Genomic DNA, 24,369 nt, shown 5'->3' with positions numbered 1-24,369 from the left:
TTTATACATTTTTTTACCGGCTTTCCGTACTCCACAGTCTTTCATCTCCTAAGAAAACCCCAGCACACCTGTGTTTCACATGAGAGTGGCTCTCACCCAGCAGGTACATTTAGAGAAAAGAATCTGTCCGCACACTAATAACAGTCCTGACAAGGGAGGGAGGAAACGCTGCCAGCACCATAGGAAATACTATCTCTGGGAAATTAAAAGTGTACTGCAGTGTGCATGGTGTATGTGTGTTTATGATCTTGCTTCCTTCACTGGCAATAGCTCCTGTCAATCCATGAATTCTCTATTATGAATGAAATAGGAAATTGTTTCTGTATTAAAAAGTCCCAGCTGGATGTTAAACCAACAGCATGGTGATTTTAAACTCAAGCTTAGATAACTCTTGCTTTATGCTTCTTTGAGCTGAAAACGAAATAGGGTACTCTCCACAACAGATGCAATACTGAGGAGAAAAGCGTAAAAAGCAACAGCCATTTGCCAAATTTTGTGTGTGAGTTTTGTTTTGTGAAGGGGGAGAATTTTCTAGAAAAAAGAGAGACTATGGAGTCTCATGATCCACCTTCTACCAAAGGTCAATGACCTAGTTGCCAAGAAAGCTCTAGGGAAATTGGAGGAGGAAACAGAGAATGTGTGGTTGCTGGGAGGTCAGAAGCAGAGGAAATACCACAGAAATGTAAGCATGCCATGCCCTCAATCGGATACACGTAGTAGCAGCTACTAGAACGGCCATTATGCATTGGAGCCAGTAACTGGCCACCAAAAGCAGTCCTCTTGCATTGTGGCTGGACACTCAGCAGCTCAGCAGAAGACTATTTCACAGGCTGCTGGGAGGCTAGAGGTGGCTCAATCCTCCGTGGAATCCTCCGGAAGCAATGGATTCCTGGTCTGGAGCTGAAGGCATGTGCACCCCTGTGTTTCCCTGACCTTCCCACAGGCTGGAATACAGATATGCCTATGACCACTATGGATCTTACAGACAAGTGTGACACACTAAGATGGAATGAATCTGTGATCCTGAATGGCTTCAAGGAGCAAAGCTAACCTAAAGTAAAGAAAAACAAATGTGTTTATTTCCCTGCCATGTTTTTGAGCCTCTTTATAACTATAACTTACTTTCACCCTAACTAGTGCACATTATAACATTTTGAAACTAAGGTCTTAGGACAGAAGGAAAGAGACCTCAGAAGACACTCGTTTTCTCAGTTTACCATTGACATTACCAGATTTCTAGAGTATTCTGTTTTAAAGGCAATAATACAATGATTATTTCCTGAGAGTTCATACAAGGCACATTTACAAATTAGGAGAAGGAACACTATAATATGTTTTCCAAAAAAAATTATTCTAGATTTATCAAAAATGAAATGGTCCTTGAAAAATTGTCGACAGTCAAAACTATATTAACCACAGATGTGTTCAGCCACTACAGCCATAGATGAAACAGTGCTGTTATGGGCTAAATTGCCTCCCACTTCCCCAAATACATATGTTGAAGCCCTAACTCCCAAGTACCTTAGCATGTTGCCGCACTTGGAGATACAGGTCCTTTAAGGATGCAAGTAAGGTAAAATAAGGTCATTAGAGTGGGTCCTACTGTATTAGGACTGGTTTCCTTATAAGACGAGATTACCAAACAGACATACAGAGATACCATATGGAAGACACAAGGAGAAGGCAGCCATGTGCAATCTAAAGAGAGAGCCCTCAGAAGAAATCAACCCTGCCAACACCTTTATGTTGGATATCCAACCTCCAGAACTGTGAGACAATAAATTTCTGTTGTTTATGCCACCCAATCTGACAGCCCTTTGTTATGACAGCTCCAGAAGACTAGCACAGGTATGTCAATGCCAAACGTTTTTTCTTTTCAGTCAGAACTAGGGAGAGATTCTTTGGGTTCTTCAAACTAACAAAGAGAGAACTTGTTCATACTTTGTATCTGAACTTTCAAAACAATTCTATACACTCCCCATAGTAAGTTTGGATCCACGCCTTATGCTATATTCAAAAGTAAACTCCAGATAGGTTAAAGATCTAAAATATAAGAAAATAAAATGCAGAAAGCCATCTTTGTAGCCTCGGAGTGGAGAAAGACTTTTTGGACATGAAGCTAAATCCTCAAATCCCAATGTCAAAGTTGGATGGGTTTAATTTCATTAAAATGAAGAATTAGAGTTCAATGAAAGATACCCTAGAAAAAGCTAACAGATTAGTGGAGATTCTAAAGCCCAAGGATACCTGCAATATCCTCCCCTCCAAAAACAAAAACAAAAGACAACTCCTGCAAATCAACAAGAAAACAATGCAATACCTAAGAGGAAAATGGGTGAAGGATATGAATAAATAAATCTCAGAGAAAGGCCAGATGTCTGAAAGGCATATGAAGAAAAACTCAATCAACATCTTTAGCAACAAAAATACTGGAAGTTTAACCATCGATGACTTTTCCACATTGTCCATTAGAATTGCAAGAACTAGGGTCACCAGAGTGGCTGGCTCAGTCAGTTAAGCATCCAACTCTTGATTTCAGTTCAGGTCATGATCTCATGGTGGGGAAATCAAACCCCATGTCAGGATCTGAGCTTGGCATGGAGCTTGCTTAAGATTCTCTCTCTCTCTCTCTCTCTCTCTCTCTCTCTCTGTCTCTCTGTCTCTCTCTCTCCCTCTCCCCCTTTCCCTCACTCTCGTTATCTCTCTCTCAAAAACAAATTGCAAACACTAGAACACTAAATAATATCCAGTGTTGGAGAGGATATGGGAATGACAGAAACTATTAGATACTATTGAAGGGAATATAGATTCGTCCAGTATTCTGGAAAGCAATCTAAAGGGACTAGGGAAACTAAGTATAAGATGTCGTTTGATTCAGCAATGGGTACAGTAGTCCCCCCTTATCTGTGGAAGCTATGATCCTCAGTGGATGCCTGAAACCACAGATAGCACTGAACCCTACATATACTATGTTTTTCCCCCTAGGCATTCATATCTATTATAAAGTTCAATTTATAACTTAAGCATGGTAAGAGATAAACAACAATAATAATAGACAAATTATAAAAATATATTGTAATAAAAGTTATGTGCATGTGGTATCTTTTTCTAAAAATATCTTATTTTTAATTTTTTTTTCTTTTTATATGTTTATTAACTTATTTTGAGAGAGAGGGATAGAGAGCGAGCGGGAAGGGGTGGGCAGGCAGTGAGAGAGTGAGAGAGAGAGAGAGAGAGAGAGAGAATCCCAAGCAGGCTCCACACTGTCAGCCTAGAGCCCAATGTGGGTCTCGAACTCACAAACCATGAGTTCATGACCTGAGCCAAAATCAAGAGTTGGAGGCGTAAGTGACTGAGCCACCCAGGAGTCCCTAAAAATATCTTATTGTACTATATCACACTATACTCACCCTTCTTCTTGTGATAATGTGAGATGATAAAATGCCTGCACAGTGAGATAGGGGAGGTGAACAACGTAGGCATCATGAGGTAGCATTAGGCTATTATTGAGCTTCTGACAATTTGTCACAAGGAGGATCATCTGCTTCCAGCGAAAGGTCGACCATGGGGCACTGAAACTGCGGAAAAAGAAACCACCAATGAGGGCGGACTATGGTATATATCTCAAGAATACTCACATACAGATTGAGAAGATGTGCCTGGATTTACCTGGCTGTATTATCTATGATGTGGAAGTGAGAAACAATGCCCATCCTTAGGGGAAAGGATAAGTAAAACGAGGTGGAGACAACTATGAAGATATTATACATTATCTAATACAACCAACTGTATACAGAGCAACACAGATCTAAATCACAAGTTGTTGAGTATTTGCAGCACTATTCCATTTATTAAAACACATACGAGGGCGCCTGGGTGGCTCAGTTGGTTAAGAAGTCGACTTTTGATTTCGGCTCTGGTTATGATCTCAGTGTTCCTGAGTTTGAACCATAAGCAGGGCTCTGCACTAACAGCAAGGGGCCTGCTTCAGATCCTTTGTCTCTCTCTCTCTGCCCCTTCCCCACTCACACATACACATTTTCTTTCTCAAAAATAAACGAATGTTAAAAAAAAAGTCTTTAAAGGACATTCCTACAAAACCCATATTTTCCAAAGGATATATAAATTAAACATATTGTGGTGTTTGCCTTCTAGAGGAGAAGAATGGGTGGGAACTGGGAACTAAGAGAAAAATTAGAATAGGGTCTTGTATGCACCAATAATGTTATACTAAAAACCAAGGAGTATGATTAGCTCGTTTCTGCACCTGAGATTTAAATACACACACACACACACACACACACACACACACACACACACACAACAAAACCTCTCCCCAAGTTCCTCCTGTATTTTTCAGCACATTATTCCAGCAAGCTAAATCTTGAATGAGGATACTGGAATTAACCAGACAGTTGCCTAATCTTATTAAACACTTTTGGTTATACTATCTCTGTATTCACAATCCCTGGGGTAATTTGTCGCCTCCTCCCAGGGATATTCGGCATTTGGCAATGTCTGTAAAAAATTTTTTGGTTGTCACCACTCAGGGATTGGGTGCTACTGGCACCTAGTGAGCAGGGGCCAGGGATGCTGCTAAACATACTGCAATGAACAAGACAGGCAACAGAAGCATCCTTTTCCAAATATCAATAGTGCTGAGATTGGGAACCCCTATAGTCTCTACACAACCTCATTGCATTTTCCATTTACTTCTTCGGTCTTTGAGAGGCTGTCCTTCAGGCTGACCAAGATACTCCTTTCCTCTTTCCCATCCTACTCTCCTACTTACTCTCCTTCCATCGTTGCCCGCTTCTACTCTTATTTCTGCTCAAGCACAATCAACAGTCTTAGTTTGCCTCTTTCCCCGTAGTAGTCATTAATCTATTAAATACCACACTGCTTTTAATTGCTCATATAAAGACTGTGAGTGAGATAAACTGATAGTAAGCCATTAATAATTCAAGAAAAGTAATTGATAAAGTGCCTCTCACTCCCTTTCCTCTTCTTCCTTATGAGTTGCTCCCCCACACACCCATCTATTAAAATAGGAAGGCTATCCAATTTGAGATTCACTGAGGGCCTCTACTAAATCTTCATGAATTAGGTGAAGGAGCTAACAAATGTCTTAGAAGTAACAGTTAAAAAACAGACTGAGCCAGAGGGGGTCAGAAGCCAAGGTGGCAGTGGGGTGGTGATTGAGCTTCAGTCATTGGATGTTTGATGCTTGAGAGTCCTCCACTGAAACCAGAGGAAGGCAAAGAGCAGAGAGAGTGACTGTTTCTGACTTTTTAAACTGAACTCCAAAATTCTCTGAGCAACAGAATGGGCCCAATGTGTGCCAGGTGGGATTTAAGTGTAAATGAAACGACTGATTTTCAGATAATGGAGACAATTAAAACATTGAATTTCAAAGTTATGGATGTCCTGCTTTGTTGGACTTCGTTAATTTTTTTAAGTCTCGGGTACACAGTGTTACAGTCCAATTTAGGCTAATGAGCAGATCAAAATTCTTAAGAGCTGTGATTTGTGTTTTCATGCATTTTCCTTGAAGTGTTAATTGCCATTTGACAGCTTGTCCCTTAGGCATTCACATCTCTTCTTCAGTACCTTGGAGGTTAAATTATCAATTATCCCCAAAAGACTCTTTTTACAGCTCTTCAACATAATCCTGTTTTCTGTCCTTGATGAAGCTAATGGTGGCAGTGGGTTTTTGTTTTTTTTTTATTTTGTCTCTTTGGGTTTTGGGGGTTTGTTTGTTTTTTAGAAACAAAAGAAAAAGTTTGGAAGGTCTCTGGAGAGACATTATCCTCCCTGTTTTATTCAGTCTGAGCAGTAGAAATACGAATATGTTCAGATCTCAAGGCAGTCTTTTTTTCTTCTACACATACATTCCTAATTTTTATGAATCATGTGGACCTGAATTATTTTTTTAATAAACAAATATTAAGAGAGAAGAAAGGCAGGAAATATGGGGCACAATTGCACGTTACCCTAAGGTACGTCCGCATCCGAAGTACCCAGGAATTAAATCACCCTTGTAGCTTTTAGAAATCACACTCCTGTCTCTTTAACAAACTGTAAGCGAGAAGAGGGCGGGCCTCCAGAGTGCCGAAGGTTCTGATTGGTCCGACTGGCAGGAAGTGGGCGGTGAAAGCGTGGCTTCTGTTGGTGTCCGAGGCTGCTGGGTGAGAGGCCGAGGCCTGGCTGGGCTTCTGGACGCTGTGCCGTAGCTTCAAATCGCGGGAGTGGGAACGGAGGGTGCAAAACGGGGTCCCTTCTTCGCTGTGGGCGCGGGGCCCTGACAGCCTTTTCGCGGAGGTGCAGCGCCCTTGCAGCTGGGCCACGATCGGCGCGGGGTCCACTCAGACCACCAAGACCGCGGGGTGGCCCAGGAGCTGCAAGGAAGGTGTTGCTCGGCGGCTTGCCCCTGTCCTGGCAACTCGGCCGAGGCCCCTGTCTCAACCTAGGTTCTTTTTTTTCCCTGTTCTGCAGGCTCGCTTCCGGCGCCATGGCTCAAAGGGCCTTCCCGAATCCTTATGCCGATTTTAACAAATCCCTGGCCGAAGGCTACTTTGATTCTGCCGGGAGGGTGAGTTTGGGATACATCTGCCTGCATCCCTACCTCCATCCAGGCCCTGGTGTTCAGAAAGGAGCTCAGTTTTGCCTGAAGGAAAGGGATGAGCATCCCCTTTTAAAATATATATATAATTGGAAGATAAATATATCAAATACATGTCAAAATATGCAATTTGAGTTAACATTTGTAAAAGTCATTGTTATTAATAATTTATAACTGAAATAACCTCAGTCATTGATAATTTAAATTACAAAAATGACGAATATGGCGTTTTCCATGTAGTTTTGCAGTTTTGTTCGATTTTGGTATGCATTTTTAAGAAGGGAGGAGTCCTGGTGGTATGTCACATGTGCCATGTTATTGCTTTATATTTGTACACATATACGGGCAGGGTAAATGATGAGCGTAAATTGGAGAGTGTGGTAAAGACATCTTTAAACTGAAAGTGCTAAGAGAAATTAGGGACATAGGCCTGAAATTCTTCCTACTGTTGCCACTCTGCAGAACACCCCCACAGCTGGAAAGCAAAAACAAAACAAAACAACAAAAAAACCCAGTAAATTAATGGTTAGCACTTTATAAGCCACTGAGCAAAAGAGAAGCTGGATGTAAGATACCAGAGGCCTGTGTTTTCTCATGCCTCTTTGAGTGAATGTAATTGTTAAGGGGGAATATAGTTCTTTTTAAGAATACCTAGTTGAGAAATCAGAGTGCATTAGGTTGGAAGAGTGATCTCTTTGAAGTGCACACACTTTTAATTCTACCAGTTTATTCCTTCTAAACTCATAATGCGCAAAGCATTTCACATGTATAAAGGCCTTAGAGATTTTGTATCTGCCAAGTCAACTCTATGTGGCTCTTTTGATTCTTTCCTTAAAACACTTGTCACTATGGATTAACTTAACATAATCATCAGTAATGCAAGTGGGAGGGATGAAATAGATGGAGAAGAGTTGCAGGATAGAAGAGTACCAAAGTATGTATGAATCTAGAGTCAGTCGATTTTTTTTAGACCAAAATTGAACTACCCAAGCAAAGCTTCTTAGAACAATCTTGACGTCATATGGCTTCCTTTTGGCCATTTGGACCTGTGTTCTGTCTAGCTTTGCCAATCCTGAAGCTCAAGTATTTTGTCTGGTCTTGTTGGAGAGAGACCTGCTGTTTCATGCTAACTTGGCAAAGAGAACGTTTGAGGATTTATCCAAATGACACAAGCCTTCAGTAAAATACAGCTCGCTATTCAGACTGTTTATAAATTAAATGCTTTTACCAATTTAACTGTTTCCACGGGAGAAAAAAGGTATTCATAAATTTAAACTCTGGTCCAAAAATAAAGTGATTTATCACCTAACACATGGTTTTGGAGAGATTCCAGAAAGAAACGAGCATACCAGTTCTAAAATTGTTTAACGTCGAACATCAAGGTTCAGACCCTGGAGATCTGTCCTCCTTAATTTGTTAACACAGACCTTCCAATTAGGAATTGGTCTGTTTTCTGGCGTCTATAAAAAAAAGGGGGGGGGGGGCTTTTGGAGAGTCTGCAAATTATTGCTAGAGTTTGAATAATTTTGTGGTCTGCCACAAACAATCAATTTTCTCAGGCAGGTTACCTTTATTAAATGCAGTTATATGACAAATAGGAAGTGACTTCCCTTCCTGAGATTGAGGTGTTCTCATTCTTGGGCTCAGAGTAAGGCCAGGCAAGACGATAAATTATCCGTGATCTATGAACAGAAAATGACATGTTCTCATGTAGATGCACTCTTCTATCTAGTTGAGATTTATAGACCTTTTATATTAATACTGAAGTATATTTTATCTTACTAAATGTATTTTCAAGACTTGTTGAAATCTTAAGCTCTTGGCAGAAATTGTTAAATAATGGGAGTGTGTCTGTCAAACAATGTGGTTTCTTCTTCAGAGTATAAAATAAGGGATCATAGTGGTGCTTCAGGATAAATAATCCAGATATGGTTGATAGTCTGGTTTGCCTTATCAGAGATGCTCTTCAGAAGTAAAATTTTATATCTTTTATAATAATTCTGATACTGTCTTCTTACTTTTTTCAGTGTTGAGATGCCCTTTTTAAAAAATGAAATTATGATGCTAACAGGTAGTAGTTAGGTTTGTTTATAATCCTTATGGTGAAATGAAATGTTTGTAACCATGTGATATTCCCCAACCTTTTGAAGTTTTACTGCTTTGTAAAGTCCAAGTCTGGGAATCACAGCAGGTTCCTAAAATTTTTGAGGGATACATTAAAGTGACCTTTTAAGACACTTCATGATTCAGTGTATACAGAACTTTCAAAATGTTTTTCAGTTGCCTGTAGGATGAATAACATAATGATTATGTGGGCCTCACAGTTTGCCCAGCATCTATGGGCCTTCATATGGATGTCACTAACCCACAGCCTCCACTTTAGTGTGCTTTTAATCCATATCCAACTAATTACTTGTTATAGACCCTTGGACTGCTTAAATTTTTTAAAAATATCAACATTTATATCCCTGAATGTGAAAGACCCAAGGCCCATGATTTCATTTGATCCTCAAAGTACTTTTTGAAATTGGTGGGGCAGGTATTATCATCCTGATTTTATAGAGGTAACTGAAGCATAAAGAAGTCATATGTAGAGCGAGATCACCCAGCCAATCACAGATAAAGAAATAGGCAGCCTTATTCATCTGGGCAAAGCCCCTCCTTTGCCAGGCACTATGCTGGGCACGGGTTTTTTGATACTAGGTCTGATATTCTTTCTACTCCGCCTAAGCCTCCTGATATCCATGAATTTATTTTGATCTTCTTATCCTACTTCTACAATTTGTAAAAATTGTTTATCCATTTTTTCACAGATGGACTTTAATAAATGTCTATCCTCATTTTTTAAATAACAAAAACAACTAGAGTGTTTCTTTTGGAAATTAATATTGCTGCTGCTTGAATGGCTAGAAAATAGCAAACATCTTATGATTTGTGCTTAGTTTATTAAAATGATTTTTATTATAATAAAAAATATTGGTTTAAGTAACAGATGTTCCCTAATAGGTGGAAATTACAGCAGTCTATTTTAGCATTTATTTACAAATTTTATGTAAAACATTTAAGTTGCAACAAAAGTATTTCCTGCCTTGAGTAGGAAAATATAGTAGCACCTTAAAGTTTTATTAATTTGTTGTTAAGAGTAAAATAATTGTCCAGTTCTCCCAGGCAAAAAAAAAATGTGACCTAAGTGGAAATGAAGTACCCTCCTATTTTTGATAGCCTATAGTCTGGGAAGTTGAGTGGTCCATATTTTTTGATACTTGTTTTCCCTTTAATACTTACAGCTAACTCCCGAGTTCTCACAACGCTTGAACAATAAGATTCGAGAGCTTCTTCAGCAAATGGAGAGAGGCCTAAAGTCAGCAGACCCTCGGGATAGCACTGTTTACACTGGCTGGACAGGTATGAAGTGCTGACCGTGAGCTGGCATAAGCATTACAGAGGAGAGCCAAAGCATTACCTTTGGAGAGCTGTCTGACAGAATGGGATGCCCTTAAGTGCTTATTACTGCATCTGTATATGAGTAATTGCTTCCAGGAGAATGCGGTGCTCTCAGCCTACCCTTGATATCTTTGGGTTTTTAACAGTGCTCTGAATTTAGGGCAGGGTAAGCATATTCATGGAATATATCATACCTGACACAAATTTGGATAGCTGCTTGTGGAAAGAAAACATGATGTTTAGCATTACATAGTCAATTTGGAGATGGAATTTCAGTGGGAAGAGCTGAGAAGCATCTCAGAATACAACATGTGAAACAGAAATAAAGGCAATTTATCCACAGGAAACAAACAGGGATCGTACATGAACACAGCGTGAACCATAGATTGCTTGAACTGATCCTTCCAGATAGTCATCGCTAGTTGGTTTGCATTCACTGTTTTGCTGGTTATTGAGATGTGGACAGAGTTTGGGAAGAAATAGTATATAGGTTTCAAGGAAGTGAGAGAGAGACAAACCAAAGAAGGAATGCTGAAGAACTTGAGTTAGTTTACTGATGTAGAGAGACAGAAAGACGGCTTTATAATCTTGAAGCACGGTTTAGAGACTCCGTGTTTTCCAGTTACTCAGAAAAGAAGGCAAAAGGAAGAACAAGTTTTCAGCTCAAGGAATTAGATTTTAAGGCAGGTTGCTTGTCATGAAAATGCAGGTTCCTGGGCCTCACAGTGGAGATATCAGTTTAGCAGGTCTTGAGTGAGGCCCAGGAATATGCATTTTGCAAGCCTCAGTGGTCCTGATGTATATAGTCCTCTGTGGACTGCACTTGGAGAGTTTTTCTATAGCAGGAATTTACTAATAGCAAACCTTTTAGTAATGACAAGTGATTCTGTCCTTATGAGGGCGGGGAGGCAGAGAAAAATCAGAATAAAATTCTGTTAGGGATATTTAAGGTCATTATTTTCTAAAATAAAAGGAATGGACTAGTTAATGTTCAGCCTGCCTTCTTAGCTTCGTTTTATAATTTCGGGGGATTTTAGAAGCTTAATACAATGTTTATTGAAAATGAGAATAAATGTGAAAGTATTTTGCTTCAAGAAGAAAGTTGTAAAAACATTTGTCATTTAAATGAACATTACTATTTTTTATTTAAAATTGTGAGAATTTGGGGCTCCTGGGTGGCTCAGTTGGTTAAGTGTCCAACCCTTGGTTTTGGCTCAGGTCATGATCTCACAGTTTGTGGGATCAGCCCCAAGTTAGGCTCCACGCTGACTGAGGGGAGCCTGCTTGGGATTTTCTCTCCCTTTCTCTCTGCCCTTGCCTTGTTCATGCTCTCTCTCTCTCTCTCAAAATAAATAAACTTTAGAAAAATTAAAAAATTAAAAAAATAAAATTACAAGTATTTGAGCAAAATAGAACAAGTACAATGCGTGGTTATCTTTAGCTTTCCTCTTGATTTCCACATCTAAAGCCCACACTGACAGATCTTTTCCCAATATATTTGGAGTTTCTATTATTTTGTTATTCCTGGCAAAAAAAAAAAAAAAAAAGAATACTAAGACAGATGGCTAGATTTAATTCCCTGACTACTACAAAAAGAATGACTGAAATCTCTGTCCTACTCACTCATTCAGGTGAGCTATTATTATTACATATTATAAGGTACATTGCTTTAGGGAGAAAAGAAGTGGGGATTGACTTCAGGTTTGAATTAGTATTTTGACAATGTTGAAAAACCATCAGTCAGGCCCTCTACTGCTGGGGCTGAATGAGATACTAAAGGTTAAATAGAAGAGGAAATAGAAAAGGAATTCCACTCCAAGCAAAATGCAAGTGTGGCTAAATGTTTTGGCAGTATGAGTTTCCAGTGTCATCTCCTTTGAATGCCAATATCCTTCAACTTTTTGTCTTTAAGTATTTATGATACTTACTGCTGGCTCCTGAAAGCAGCTTATATGGCAAGTGTCTTAGGCAAATTGGCATACTAAGCAGTTTGGGTTGTTTTATGATGTAGCATAAAATCTTCTAGATAAATTTGCTAATGGCTTTGGAAGGAAGGGATCCTGATGTCTGCTAATTGAGCACTGTTAAAAAGCCATTATTCCCACATAAAATGGACTGTCTCCTCCAATGTTTTCGTAAGTAAAATGCTTTTGTTCCCTTGCCAGTGTTCAGACGGTCTGAACAGTATAAAACTCTGAGTTGCATAAGAAACTACATAATGCTAATTTGACACAAGAAATCATGTCAGTACCTTCTCTTCCCATTGTTCTATCTTACCAAGTATCATCTCTTCATTATTGCTATTTTATTGCCATTAAGTGGATTCATAAACATTTTAAGGTAATAAACACACTTGGTGTTGTGTGTCAAACCAGTGTTTACATAATTATGTATTAATTTGTATGTTACTCTTTGTATTCCCCTTTCTGTCTTCCAAAGAGGGATACTTTTTAGAAAATAAGGATTCTGTTTTCTTTAATTTGTTCCCAAAATTTAGTGTCATATTTTTTATAAATATTAATTGTTGTTTGTTCTTGTTGCTAACTTGTCCAAAATTATATTACTTTGGGAAACACTAATTTATCACAGAAAAGCTTTAAAACTTGATCACCTTCTTCAGCATTGGTATTTATTGAGCATTTGGTGATCATTATGTAGTTTGTATGAGAGAACTTTATGATTATTATTAATTAGAACTTTAAGTTACCATCCTATTTTGTTAAGTTTCATTCCCCAGTGGAAGTATGATCTAATAGTTAATGCTCATTCAGATAGAATCAGGATTTAGAATAGGGTTAGGTTCTGCTGCACATATATGAAAAAACCAAAATGACAGTGACTTAAATAAGATAGACGTTTATTTCTCTTCTGTAAAAGAAGGCCAGTGCAGTTCAGGGTTGATATAATGGCCTCTGGATATCTTTCTGCTCTATCATCCCTCAGCCACTGGCGTCTACCTCTTGGCTAGATCACTGCTGAAGATTAATGCATTACATCAGCCTTTCAGGCTGCAGAAAGGAAAAAGAGGCAAAAAAAAAAAAAAAAAAAAGAATGCATTCCTCTCCTTTATTTATTTTTTTAAGTTTATTTATTCATTTAAGAGAGAGAGTACAAGCCGAGAGGGGCTGAGAGAGAGAATCCCAAGCAGGATCTGTGTGGTCAGCATGGAGTCTGATGCAGGGCTGTATCCCATGGCTGTGAAATCATGACCTGGGCCTAACCAAGAGTCGGAAGCTTAACCAACTGAGCCCTCTCATCCAACAAGCTTCCCTCATCCCCTTTTAAAGGACTTTCTGGAAGCCCCACTCAACATTTCAACTCTACCTACTTTTCATTGTCTGGAACATAGTCACATGGTCACTCCTGTCAGGAAGGATAGTAAGCGTAGTCTGTTAGCTGGGGTTAAGTGGATTTGGGGTAAGATCCTAGTAATCTCTGCTATGAGTCCTATATAACAAGAAAAATGATTTTTTTTATTGTTTGCACAAAGCATTTGGACAACGAGCCTTAATTTTTTTCCACCTATAGAAAGATCTCTAATGTCTGCCAATTTGGAGGGAATTTTTATCTTTAAAATATTTTGAAGTTTCCTAAACAATACTTTGCCTGCTCTGGGTGTCTCGGGAGACTCACATTTGGAGTTTGTTTCAAAACACTTTTATTTTAATTTTGTTTTCATTTCAATAAGTAATAGTCCTTTCATAAAACCTGCCATTGAAAGCAAGTATGATAGGAATGCCAATTCATAAGTAATTTTTCTAGAGCTAAGTGTAACTTCTATCAAGAAAGGGGCTGCAACTGGTTCTAAAGACTGGGAGATGTCAGCGTTTTCTCAGCGTGACTGAAACGTTACCTGCCTCTCCTTTCCACATCCTCTCAAACTCCTGCTTGCTTGTCACAGGGTTATAAAATTCTTAATTTGTTTTTACCCTGCATTAATCCATAGTAAACCCCATAGTCATATGTCTGTGTTTCTGCTTTGTGACTATAAAAAGCTACAAATGGAAACTGTCCAGCTTCATAATACCTCATTCATGCTATGACTGGATTTGCCTCAGTTGCTCACTTGATCTTGAAAATGAAAGTTTTAGGAAAGAAGCCCATGTGGTTTTGTTTTGTTCTTTTATTTTTTTTAAGTTTATTTATCTATTTTGAGAGAGACAGCATGTGCAGGGGAGGGGCAGAGAGAGGGGGAGAGAGAGAATTCCAAGCAGGCTCCTTGCTGCCAGCACAGAGCTCAATGCCAGGCTCTAAATCACAAACCGTGAGATCATGACCTGAGCCAAAACCAAGAGTCGGATGCTTAACTGACTGAGCCACCTAGGTGCCGTGCCCATGTGTTTTTAATATCACATATGCCCTTAAAACTGAAAAATTGGACTCCCATCATTTTTTCCCACTTTCTATTTTTTTAGGAAAAATTGAGACTAAGAGTGACAAGCTACTTATTAGAATTTCTGTACCTGTGTTATATGTGCTTTAGAAAACACTGTGTGCATAATGCTTTATTGGTAAGGGTGATGTGTACAGGTTAAATAAAAATTTAAAAGTAGCAAGTCATTGCTTTAGAAAGTACATTGCCTTTACAAACTAGTTTACAACTGAAATTATCTTGGCTTTTATTATAAAATGGAAGCAGAGGATATAACACAGTGATGAGAACGGTCAGTGTAGGCTTTTAATAGGATTCAAGCATCATTTTCACTAAAGCCTACATATTTACATGCTGTGGGTGTCACAGTGCAGTTTTACAGTCTGTATTCCTGACTTTTACCTTTTTTTTTTTTTTAATGTTTATTTTTGAGAGAGTGAGAGAGAGCCCAAGTGGGGGAGGGGCAGAGACAGAGAGAGAGAGAGAGAAAGAGAGAGAGAGACACAGAATTCAAAGCAGTCTAGGCTCTGAGCTGTCGGCACAGAGCCCAATGCAGGGCTTGAACTCACAAGCTGTGATACCATGACCTGAGCCTAAGTCAGACGCTTAACTGATTTTTACCTTTTTTTTTTTTTTTTAATTATTATTATTCACAACAGAGAAATAAGATGCCTTTACCCTAGGAAAGAAAGGAGGGGAGAATTGTTCAAACCAGCAGCTGTCTCATATTGGCCATTGAGGCAGTTACGGTAATACATCGCTCTGGGGTTCATGCTTATCCAGGAATGAAGTATTGTGAATAATCAATTTTGTAGGCAGTAATTGAGAGGTAACAAATTATTACTGATGTTCAGAAACAAGAATTCAGTAATTTAATAATAAAATATATGGAGTAAATTTTGGTTCCCAAGGGAATGAGGATCATCAATATGCAGTTTCATGATCATTTGACTGATAAAGGACAGAAGTAAAGGTTAAAAATGATGCCTATTAATAAAACGTTGCTGGGATTGACATTTGACAGGATCCAGTGTGTGCGCGCATATGCCAGTAACTAATGTTATATGCCAGGACACCATTCTAAGTGCTTGGCATTCGTTAACTAACCTAAATCTCAGAACAGCTCTGTGGTGTGGATACTCTTTGTATCCCCATTTCACAGATGAGAAAACAGAAGCAAAGCAAGGCTGAGTACCTATTCCTGGTTACATAGCCGGTAAATTAGAAAGTTAAGCTTCAGCTCAGCAAGTCTGGCTTTAGAGGCCCTGTCTTTACCCCATGAGAGTGTGTGCCTGTGTGTGTATTTACTCTCCACTTCTACATCTGGGTTCACTCCCTACATTTTAGGATGTATCACGTATGGAGAATGTGTGCACATGAGCTGTAGGGTGGGGTCGCTGAGCAGTGGTAACATGATGATACTCGTGCTGTCCAAACATTTTAGAGGTGACTAATGACTAGTGAGTTTTAAGTGTTTTAGAAAAAAATTAGGATAAAACATGAAAGGAATTTGGAAGGAAAGAGGGAAACATGAGCTAGACAGGCAAGAGTAATAACTAAAAGTCTATAGGAAGAAGTTATTTGGGATCGGACATAAAGCAAACCGTGGAAAGATTTATGGGCATTTGCAGCCAGAAAAATGAAATCTCCAGCATTGTGCTATAGAAGTTGTTTCCATGCTTCCTAATCCTAAATTAATATATTCAACATGGTTTCAGGGTAGAAAATTCACTGGGCCAGAACAGAAGCTTTTCTTCATAATTGCTTGTATTTGAAAACGCTTGTTGTGGATCTTCTCATATGAAGTATCTGTTAGTCTGAAAATAATCGGTAGCTGTTACAGCTGTTAATAAGCAATATTTGAAATGAACAGGCCCAGTTCCTTTCACTGAACTTTATAGTTCTTTATAGAATTCCTTTATAGAATATCCTTTATAGAATTTAGTACATTGAAGTGTAATGCATCGTGATACTGATGTATGACATGTGCCAGCAATAAGCACTGAATTGTTCGCTCTTAGCCATAATCCTTTCCTGCTGGACTTACTAGGAGTTCTTTACAGAATGTGCTCCCAGCTTGTGAAGCAAGGAAAACATTTCTGTTCTTTAGGTGCTCCATCAAGAATTGCTCTTTATGCCTGTGCACACAGCAGCAGACAGTACGGAAAAATGACAAGCATGGAGTCCCCTTAAGATCATACCCAATGGCCAGCTACTAAGTGGTCCTAGGTGGTGTCCTGGAATCTGTTGGGACTCATTCGAGAGCCTGATGGCACCTATCTTTGGGCTGCTCTGGTTTTCATTCCAGGTAGCTTCCAGGGAGGAAGAGATTTTAAAGTACCTTAATAAAATAGAAATTATAAAGCACTGGTGAGGAATTGATATTACAGAGAATTAAATGAGCAGATGAAGTATTTTTGTGTTAGAAATAAGCATTTAGGAGAAAAGATTGCTTCCCTTGCAGATAGCATAGTAGAAAAGTTAAGTAAACCCAAGAGATAGCTGATCTCACTAGTGTCTTTAAGAAAGAGTGAGGGAAAGTGCTAGCCCTCATTTAATTTCATTTTTTCCCAGTCTTAACTATGATGATTCCTAAGGGAAATGATGATCAGCTCACACTTAAACACACACACACACACACACACACACACACACACACACACACACACACAGGACTCTAGGGGCTTTAGTTCTAAAAGACATAACCCAGTCTTCTATAACCAACTCACAAAGTTAATGAGGCTAAGATCAGCATATATTTCCCCTTTTCAAGTATTAGATAACATTTTAAATAAGAGGATATGCAGCATAATCCCTGGAGTAATATTAACTTGCGCTCTAAATGCAAGTCATTAAAGTGTTTCAAGATGCTGTTCCTCTGATCTGCCAAATGTATAGCCTTTGAGCTACAGCTTTAGCACGTGGGGCTTAGTTTCTGCTGATACCAGACTTATTTGAAAGGAATCACTCTGGCCAGGTATCTTTTCTTTGCAACTTCATCTTTTTATTACGTAACTTTTCAATGAGAGCCAGCATTTCAGTGTCTAATTTGAGCCCCAGCCAAGTGTCCTTCACCTTCATGAGAAGCGCCTGTGCCTCGCAGCCAGCGCTGCCAAGGCAAGTGGAAGGAAAAAAGGGCGTGGATCCACACTGGGTTTATTAGAGCCCTTCACAGTGAGCACTAGATAGAGAACTGCCAGGGTATCACCTACTTCCTTTCTGACTGCACTTTTTACTGTGTTGATTTCATTACACTGTAGGTTATCTTAAGTGGCTAAGATACGGGCTTGAAACAAGTATAGGGTTCAAATGCTACCAGTGTGCTGGGGCGAAACACTGAGAACAGGAAGAGAATGTTGATAGACCAGAAGAAATGGCAGGAGGGAAAGAAAGACGACCTATCTAAGCAATTTGACTTTTCTAGACAACACCAAGGAGGCGGGGCTATGTTTTGTCATTTTGATTCTGAGCATCTTCAGCATTTAACACAATGCCAGGTCCATAGTTGGTGCTTAATAAATATTTGTTGAATGAATGAACGAATGAATGAATGGACAGTGTCCTGCTATTACTATTCTAGCTACCACCTATGCAAGCTAAAAACAGTCACTTAAACAAAACTAGATGGAATGGGAAGAGAGTGGAATTCAACTCATTTCATTTCTGTTAGGATGTAGAAGAGTTAATCACATCTCTTTCCCCTTAACTTCTGATCCAGTTGAGAAATGAACTCGGAAATTAGGTAGGGCTCATGACATCTGCTTTATACTTGGTAAAGCTGGATAGAGAGCCTGTTGTTTAGACCTGGATGTCAAGTGGGTTTCTTCCTTCTTGCCACCTGATTTGAACTTACCTCCTTAGACTCAGAGCATCTGGATAGCCCATGTATGGATTAGCCCTTGGGAAACAGGAGAGAAAAGAGGGAGAGCCTGAAAACAGAGAAGACTCCCAGAAGCTCAAGAGAGGGGCCAGATGGCACGTGTATAGGGAACATTTTTCTAGTCAGAGGAGCCAGTAAGGGTGGAGAGAGGCAGGGACATGGGAAGAAGAGTGTAGTTCCCTCTGTACTTTCTGTCCCTTTCAATCAGGCATCACAAATCAGATGGAGTCACTCTTTCAACACTTGGTGAAGTTCACAGTATAATGGAGTTGGGCATTTATTTAGTCACTGTGTGCTGGGGACTTGTACTGATCAGCATGATTCACAGTGGCTATAGAGTAGCTACTATTATTTCCATTTTATAGGTAAACATGCTTAGGCACAGAGAGGTTTAGTAAGTGAGGTAAAATCACACAGCTAGTGAGTGGTAGAGCGAGACTTCAATCCCAGACATCAATTCCTGAGCCCGTGCTCTTAATGACCACTATGCTGAAAGATTTATCACCTATTAATGGCAGTCTGAATAAAAGACTAGGAGCACTTCCTAATTTGACAGTTATGAAGCAGGGTACTGAGGGAAGGAGGAGGAAAGTATGATGTGTCCTTTTTTGAAAATCTGTTTTCCTCTCAGACAGTCAGCTCTGGAAATGCATCAGAGAGAAAAGAAGACACATGTTCCAAGGGCTTTTTTGCCCTCTGCCTTTCCTACTTCTCTGTGCGGGACGATACTACGTAATTAATGGTGCAGAGGCACACTGGTCTTCTCCCCATGCTACCTGTACTCCCGATGCGCCGCGGCTTGTCATGCTTGGCTTTCCTCTGACAGCTGAGCAGAGCTACTGGTCCGGGCAGTGTCCACTGCAGGCTCCGTGGAGAGCACTGTGCACAGAAACAGCAGTGACTAGGAATGGGAACTGTGCCCTAAAGACAGCTGTGATTTTGTTGACAAAATGAACAGCGTATCAGAAAGTACCAACCTGATGTAGACAGATGATCATACTGTACGGGGTTAATTAGAGAAAACAGTCACTTATGTTTTCCTAAATCTGAAAGGAAAAAAGAAAACTGTGGTAATTGGTGAACTTTCAAAGTTTTGACTAGGGAACAGTTTATTTGAAACTCAGTCATCCATCACCTTCCAGGGAGTCCCCGCTTCCGTACCGCTCAGAACCATTAAGACCATTGTTGGTGGTAGCATCTCTAGTGACTCCAGCAGTATTGCAGTCTGAACACGGCTCTTCCCAGCAGATTACACGAAGAGAATCTTGAAAAGACCCTGACCTGCAAGCAAATACTCCGTAAGAGGATGTGCAGTGGCAGAGGTTTTCACATCAGTGCAGACTGGTCATAAAATAAATGAATAATGTTAAGGCATAATCTCTAAAATGCAGACTCACAGACAAGTGTTTTTGAGAGTTCATACATCTCTGGAGATTTTTATCATCTCCATATACATTTGAGACACACCAAGGTCTTGATTGGTCAAGATGAATAGGACTAATGATCCCTCGGAAATTCAAAGGCTTGGTATTAATTACTTCTCAACAGCTGGCTATATTTATAGTACTACTGGGGATAAGTAGCTGAGTAAGGAAATTGCAGATTTAGAAGTGTCCCTAAGCAGTTTATCCTCCCTTCCCCAAGTAGTAGCTACAGAAGGAAACCGAACAGAAAAATCTAGTTCAGAGCTTCCGTACTAAAAATCAGGACAGATTCCTATTACAGCAAAGTTCTCTTCAGTCCTCACGGTATCATTTTTTCTTTAAATTAGTTACCAACATTCCAAAAACAGATTTCTAGGATGAACTGTGGGGGCAGTGCCAGGCTTCCTGAACTTCTTATGCAGAATGACATCTGTCTCTGGTGTTCAGAGCAGTGCTGTCCTTAGAACGTTCTGCAGTGATAGAGAAGTTATTTTGTTGTCCATTATGGCAGCTGCTAGCCACCTGTAGCTCTGGAGCATTTGAAATGTGGCTAGTGTGACTGAGACACTTTATTGTAAATTGTTCCCTTTTAATTAAATTTGTGTAGACACTTACGGTTAGAAGCTGTCATATTGGCCCCCAGTTATAAGTAACCAGACAAGATTTAGGAGTTGTAAGCTCAAAGTAGTGTATGTCTGGACTGCTTCTGGCCTTTCAGACCACAAAGGAGGTTTTTGATTTTTGGGTTTGTTTGTTTGTTTGTTTGTTTGTTTGTTTTTTTAGTTAAAAGCAACCCCTGCCTACATAGGATTGATGAATCTTGCAGCCCACTTGCTCCTGAAGTGCATCAGAGAATCATTGACTACTCTAGTAGTCACATGATTCCCCACACCTTTGGAGGACATTTGTCCAGCCTTTCTCCCCTGAACTCTGGACTTTTACATCCAGCTGCCTATCTGACCTCTCTGCTTGGATGTCTAGTGAACATCCCAAACCTGAACTGTACAGATTTGGCTCATTCTCTGCCTCTTCCCCACTGCCAGGCCCTGTGTTAGACGTGCCTAGTGCCCACCCATATCTGGTGTCCCTCTCCTTCTGGACTCCTAGGAGGATTAAACCTCTCAACTTCAGTGTAGTTACGTGAGGCAACCTCTTCGAGTCCAGGGGGTGCAGGTGGAAGTGGCATGTGATTACAAGCCAAAGCGTGTAATTGCTGGTGTTTTCTTCATGTGGTAGGTGTCCAGGATGCAGTTCCCTAACAAAGTCCTGCATGTTCAGTCCCATCTTGGAGGGCCTAGACTAACCCATCGGGTTACCTTTGAAAAATGCCTTTTTAAAAAAATACTATTCCTCGACATAAACCAACCATAGATTAGCATCAAACCTAAATTTCTATGTCTGGTTTTAATTTGAACCCCCAAGGAAACTGTCCTTATTAACCGTGTCATCTCCTAGCCTTCTCATCCACATGGATTTTCTCAGGTAATTAATTCCACTCTCCGGGAATACCATGCACTGGCTCCAGTTCAGTCTTCCCCTTGTGGTCCACGCCCCATCATACCTCCTTCTCCTTGATGGTATTGTTTTTCACCCTGGGATGGAGGGAATACTCTGCCCACTTCTGTCCATGCTTCTTCTACCAACCCAGCCTCCAAAGCTGTGAATAACTAAGGAATGCACTTGCCATATCTAAAGCATTTGCTAACTTCACATGCTTGATTCTAAAAGGTACTTGAATGATTTTTTTTCCTGATGTTATATTTATCTGGATTTGCATGTAAAATAGAGGGGGGTATCCCTATTACAACTTTCCTATACCCTATAGGAAATGAAGTACGACCAACCAGAGTAGCAATAATCTCTTGTTCCTGAAGGAGAGTACTCATTACTGAACAGGATTAGTTATCCCAAATGCTTTATTGGTCACCTTTAATGACTTTGGGATTAATGGGCAAATAATGGATTAGATTTTGCTTTACTCATTTCTTAATGTATCTCTCTTCATATGGATTATTTTCCCATTTAGAATATGTCAATAAGTTTAAGTCATATATATGAGCAAATTTAACAAGACAATAAAATTCAGACCAAAAAAGCATTAGTTTTCATAGCCTAATAATGACAGTAGTTATCAGGGAGTGGACCAGCTAAGAAATAGGATATTTTAACATCAATTTTATGTCAATAAAGATGTCAAAATCCCTCCAGATTTAAGGGGGGGGCAGCTTTCTTTTTTTTTTTTTTTTTCTTTCTTTTTTTAAATGTGTATTTACTTATTTTTGAGAGAGAGAGTACACGCACAAGCAGGGGAGGGCAGAGAGACAGGGAGAGAGGGTATCCCAAGCAGGCTTCATACTGTCAGCACAGAGCCTGACACAGGTCTCAAACTCACAAAAAGTGGGATCATGACCTGAGCTGAAATCAAGAGTTGGATGCTTAACCGACTGAGCCATCCAGGCACCTTTTTTTTTTCCTTTTTATGAAGTAATTCTAATATCTAAAACTATTTGAAGTATATTTTTACAACTAAATGCATTCAAAATTTATTTTTGAATGTTTATTTATTTTGAGAGAGTGAGTGTGTGAGGGGCAGAGAGAGAAGAGGAGAAACAGAATCCCAAGCAGGCTCTCCACTGTCCACACAGAGCCCCACGCAGGCCTCGATCCCACAAACTGTGAGATTATCACCTGAGCCAAAATCGAGTGGGACGCTTAATCAACTGAGCCAGGCACCCCAATGCAATCAAAATTTACGTCTGACTTTAGTCTTTTCTGTTCTGGAAGAAAAGGTGAAAGGGTAGAAGAAGGAAGCAAATCTCCTTTATCCTGCCTTTCGCTTAGTGAACAATATAGAATGAAATTTTATCTGCTGCTCAAATTTAAGTCCCAAATACTCTGGTTAAGTGGCACATCCTGTGATAAAAAGAAAAATGAAACATTAAAAAGATTAAGCTCCATATATCATCCTGTGTTGAGTCTCATGACCAGTTTGGATGGTTGTTATCCTAGAAGCCAGTACGAATGTTCTTTCTCATTATATTAAATGTCATTTACAGGCTGAAATCATACTTGGGGATGAGTTTATGAATGGATACAACTGCAGTCCTCCCTCCCAAACCTGGCCCTGCCCTAGAGGCATATTAATATCTCAGTGGATGAGAAGCATAGTAGCCTTGCAGTACCATTTGACTTTTTCCATGAATAACAAACTTATTTTTATAAAAATTAACATTTGAAAAGTTTTTTAAAGCATAGACCGGGGCCAGGGTTGCAGGTATATGTAAGGGGACTGGGGTGAGTTTTCCCTGCCAAGCCTTCAAGGTTGTGTCTTTATTTCCCACCTTGCTAGTTATCTCTCAGCATTCAGTATTTATGCAAAGGTGATGTTATATGCATGAATATTGCTAAAGGTTGGGAGAACATAACGATCGGGTTTAAGACATTTAACCACACACAGTTCCCCCATTTTTTCTATCGGGTCATCTGGGGTACACAGAATTGATGAGTCATTAAATGTCTTCAACTTACACACTTTGTCTTACTTTCTGGACCTAGACTCATTTCTAGTAAGTTTATACAAGAAACTTCTGTGAATTGGCAGCAACACTCCTCACTTGAAACCCTTTCATCCATGGGTGTCTTGTGACAGGAGGTAGACACCGTAAACTGAGGCGCAGATTGCTGAACCAAAATACAGGGATGCTGAGGCCCAGAATGAGAAGAAGAGGAACAGAACCCAGGAAGAGAATTCTCTGCTAATCAAAAAGAAAAAAAGTTTTCCATCTAAATGAAATATGGTGGAATGGAGAAATGACTACCTGTTTTTCGTGAGAAATGCATCAAACCTTACCACTGCAAACTTCAGTGGGTTTTGTTTGTTAAATATTTAGGCCAAGAGGAATTGTTGATAATGAGAGACAAAGGTTTGAAAAGGAAAACAATCATTGGGCTCGTATTTAATCACTTTGTATTTTCTCAAACTTCAGTCATGTCATTATCTGGCTGCAGTGCTCACAGAACTCAATTAGGGGAGTTCAGGCAGCAATGGGAATAGGAGGCCAAAATGAAAGGGTAACAATTTAAATGGATCACTGGCAGATGCCTTGTGTGGATGGAGATGAAGCCATTTAAGGACCTAATTGCAGAAGAAGCTCTTGACATTGATCATTTGTGAAAAGGAGCTTTTTTTTTCTTACATACATGGTTTTGTACACTTACGTCTGCAGACCTTCAGCACTGGTACGTCCGATCATCAGCTTGTGGAATTCCTAACACCAAGCCACTTTGAAAGAGCAGACAAGGTTATTAACTTAGGCAGGAAATGAAAATTTGGCCTTAATATACATGTGAAATTGAATTGTCTGTAGCACAAAGCTTTGGAGATTACCCATGCAAAATGAGAAAACTATCTAAATTTAAAATTGTCCTCAGTACAGTGAAAAGTAATTTTGCAGACTGCATTTTTACTGCACTGAAATCCATGAAGAGATTGGCTCTATTAATTTAGATTTAAACAGAGGCTCTGTATCTTCTAAAAATGGTAAATGAGATGGAAAATATACTTTAAGGGGAGAAATGAGTTTCTGGAAATGCTGCAGGCAGGTAGGTTCCCTACTCCACATCTTTG

The 24,369-nt window shown here is 39.6% G+C and overlaps 1 protein-coding gene across 5 annotated transcripts in view; it reads left to right on the top strand.

The window, feature by feature from the left end:
- Positions 1-6,143: 6,143 nt before the first annotated feature.
- Positions 6,144-24,369, top strand: part of LANCL1 (LanC like 1) — a 36,960-nt gene continuing 18,734 nt past the window's right edge. The window contains exons 1-3 of one of the 5 annotated variants that reach the window (XM_042995253.1): positions 6,144-6,188; positions 6,496-6,592; positions 9,910-10,027. In XM_042995253.1, the coding sequence (XP_042851187.1) occupies positions 6,512-6,592; positions 9,910-10,027 (199 nt within the window). In that variant the 5' untranslated portion in view covers positions 6,144-6,188; positions 6,496-6,511. The other 4 variants (XM_042995255.1, XM_042995254.1, XM_042995252.1 and 1 more) reach the window with 4 other exon arrangements.

This window comes from Panthera tigris, chromosome C1 (assembly GCF_018350195.1).
Source record: "Panthera tigris isolate Pti1 chromosome C1, P.tigris_Pti1_mat1.1, whole genome shotgun sequence".
NCBI classification, from domain to species: domain Eukaryota; kingdom Metazoa; phylum Chordata; class Mammalia; order Carnivora; family Felidae; genus Panthera; species Panthera tigris.
The sequence above is the reverse complement of the archived record's forward strand: the minus strand, read 5'-3'. Positions and strand labels throughout refer to the sequence as shown.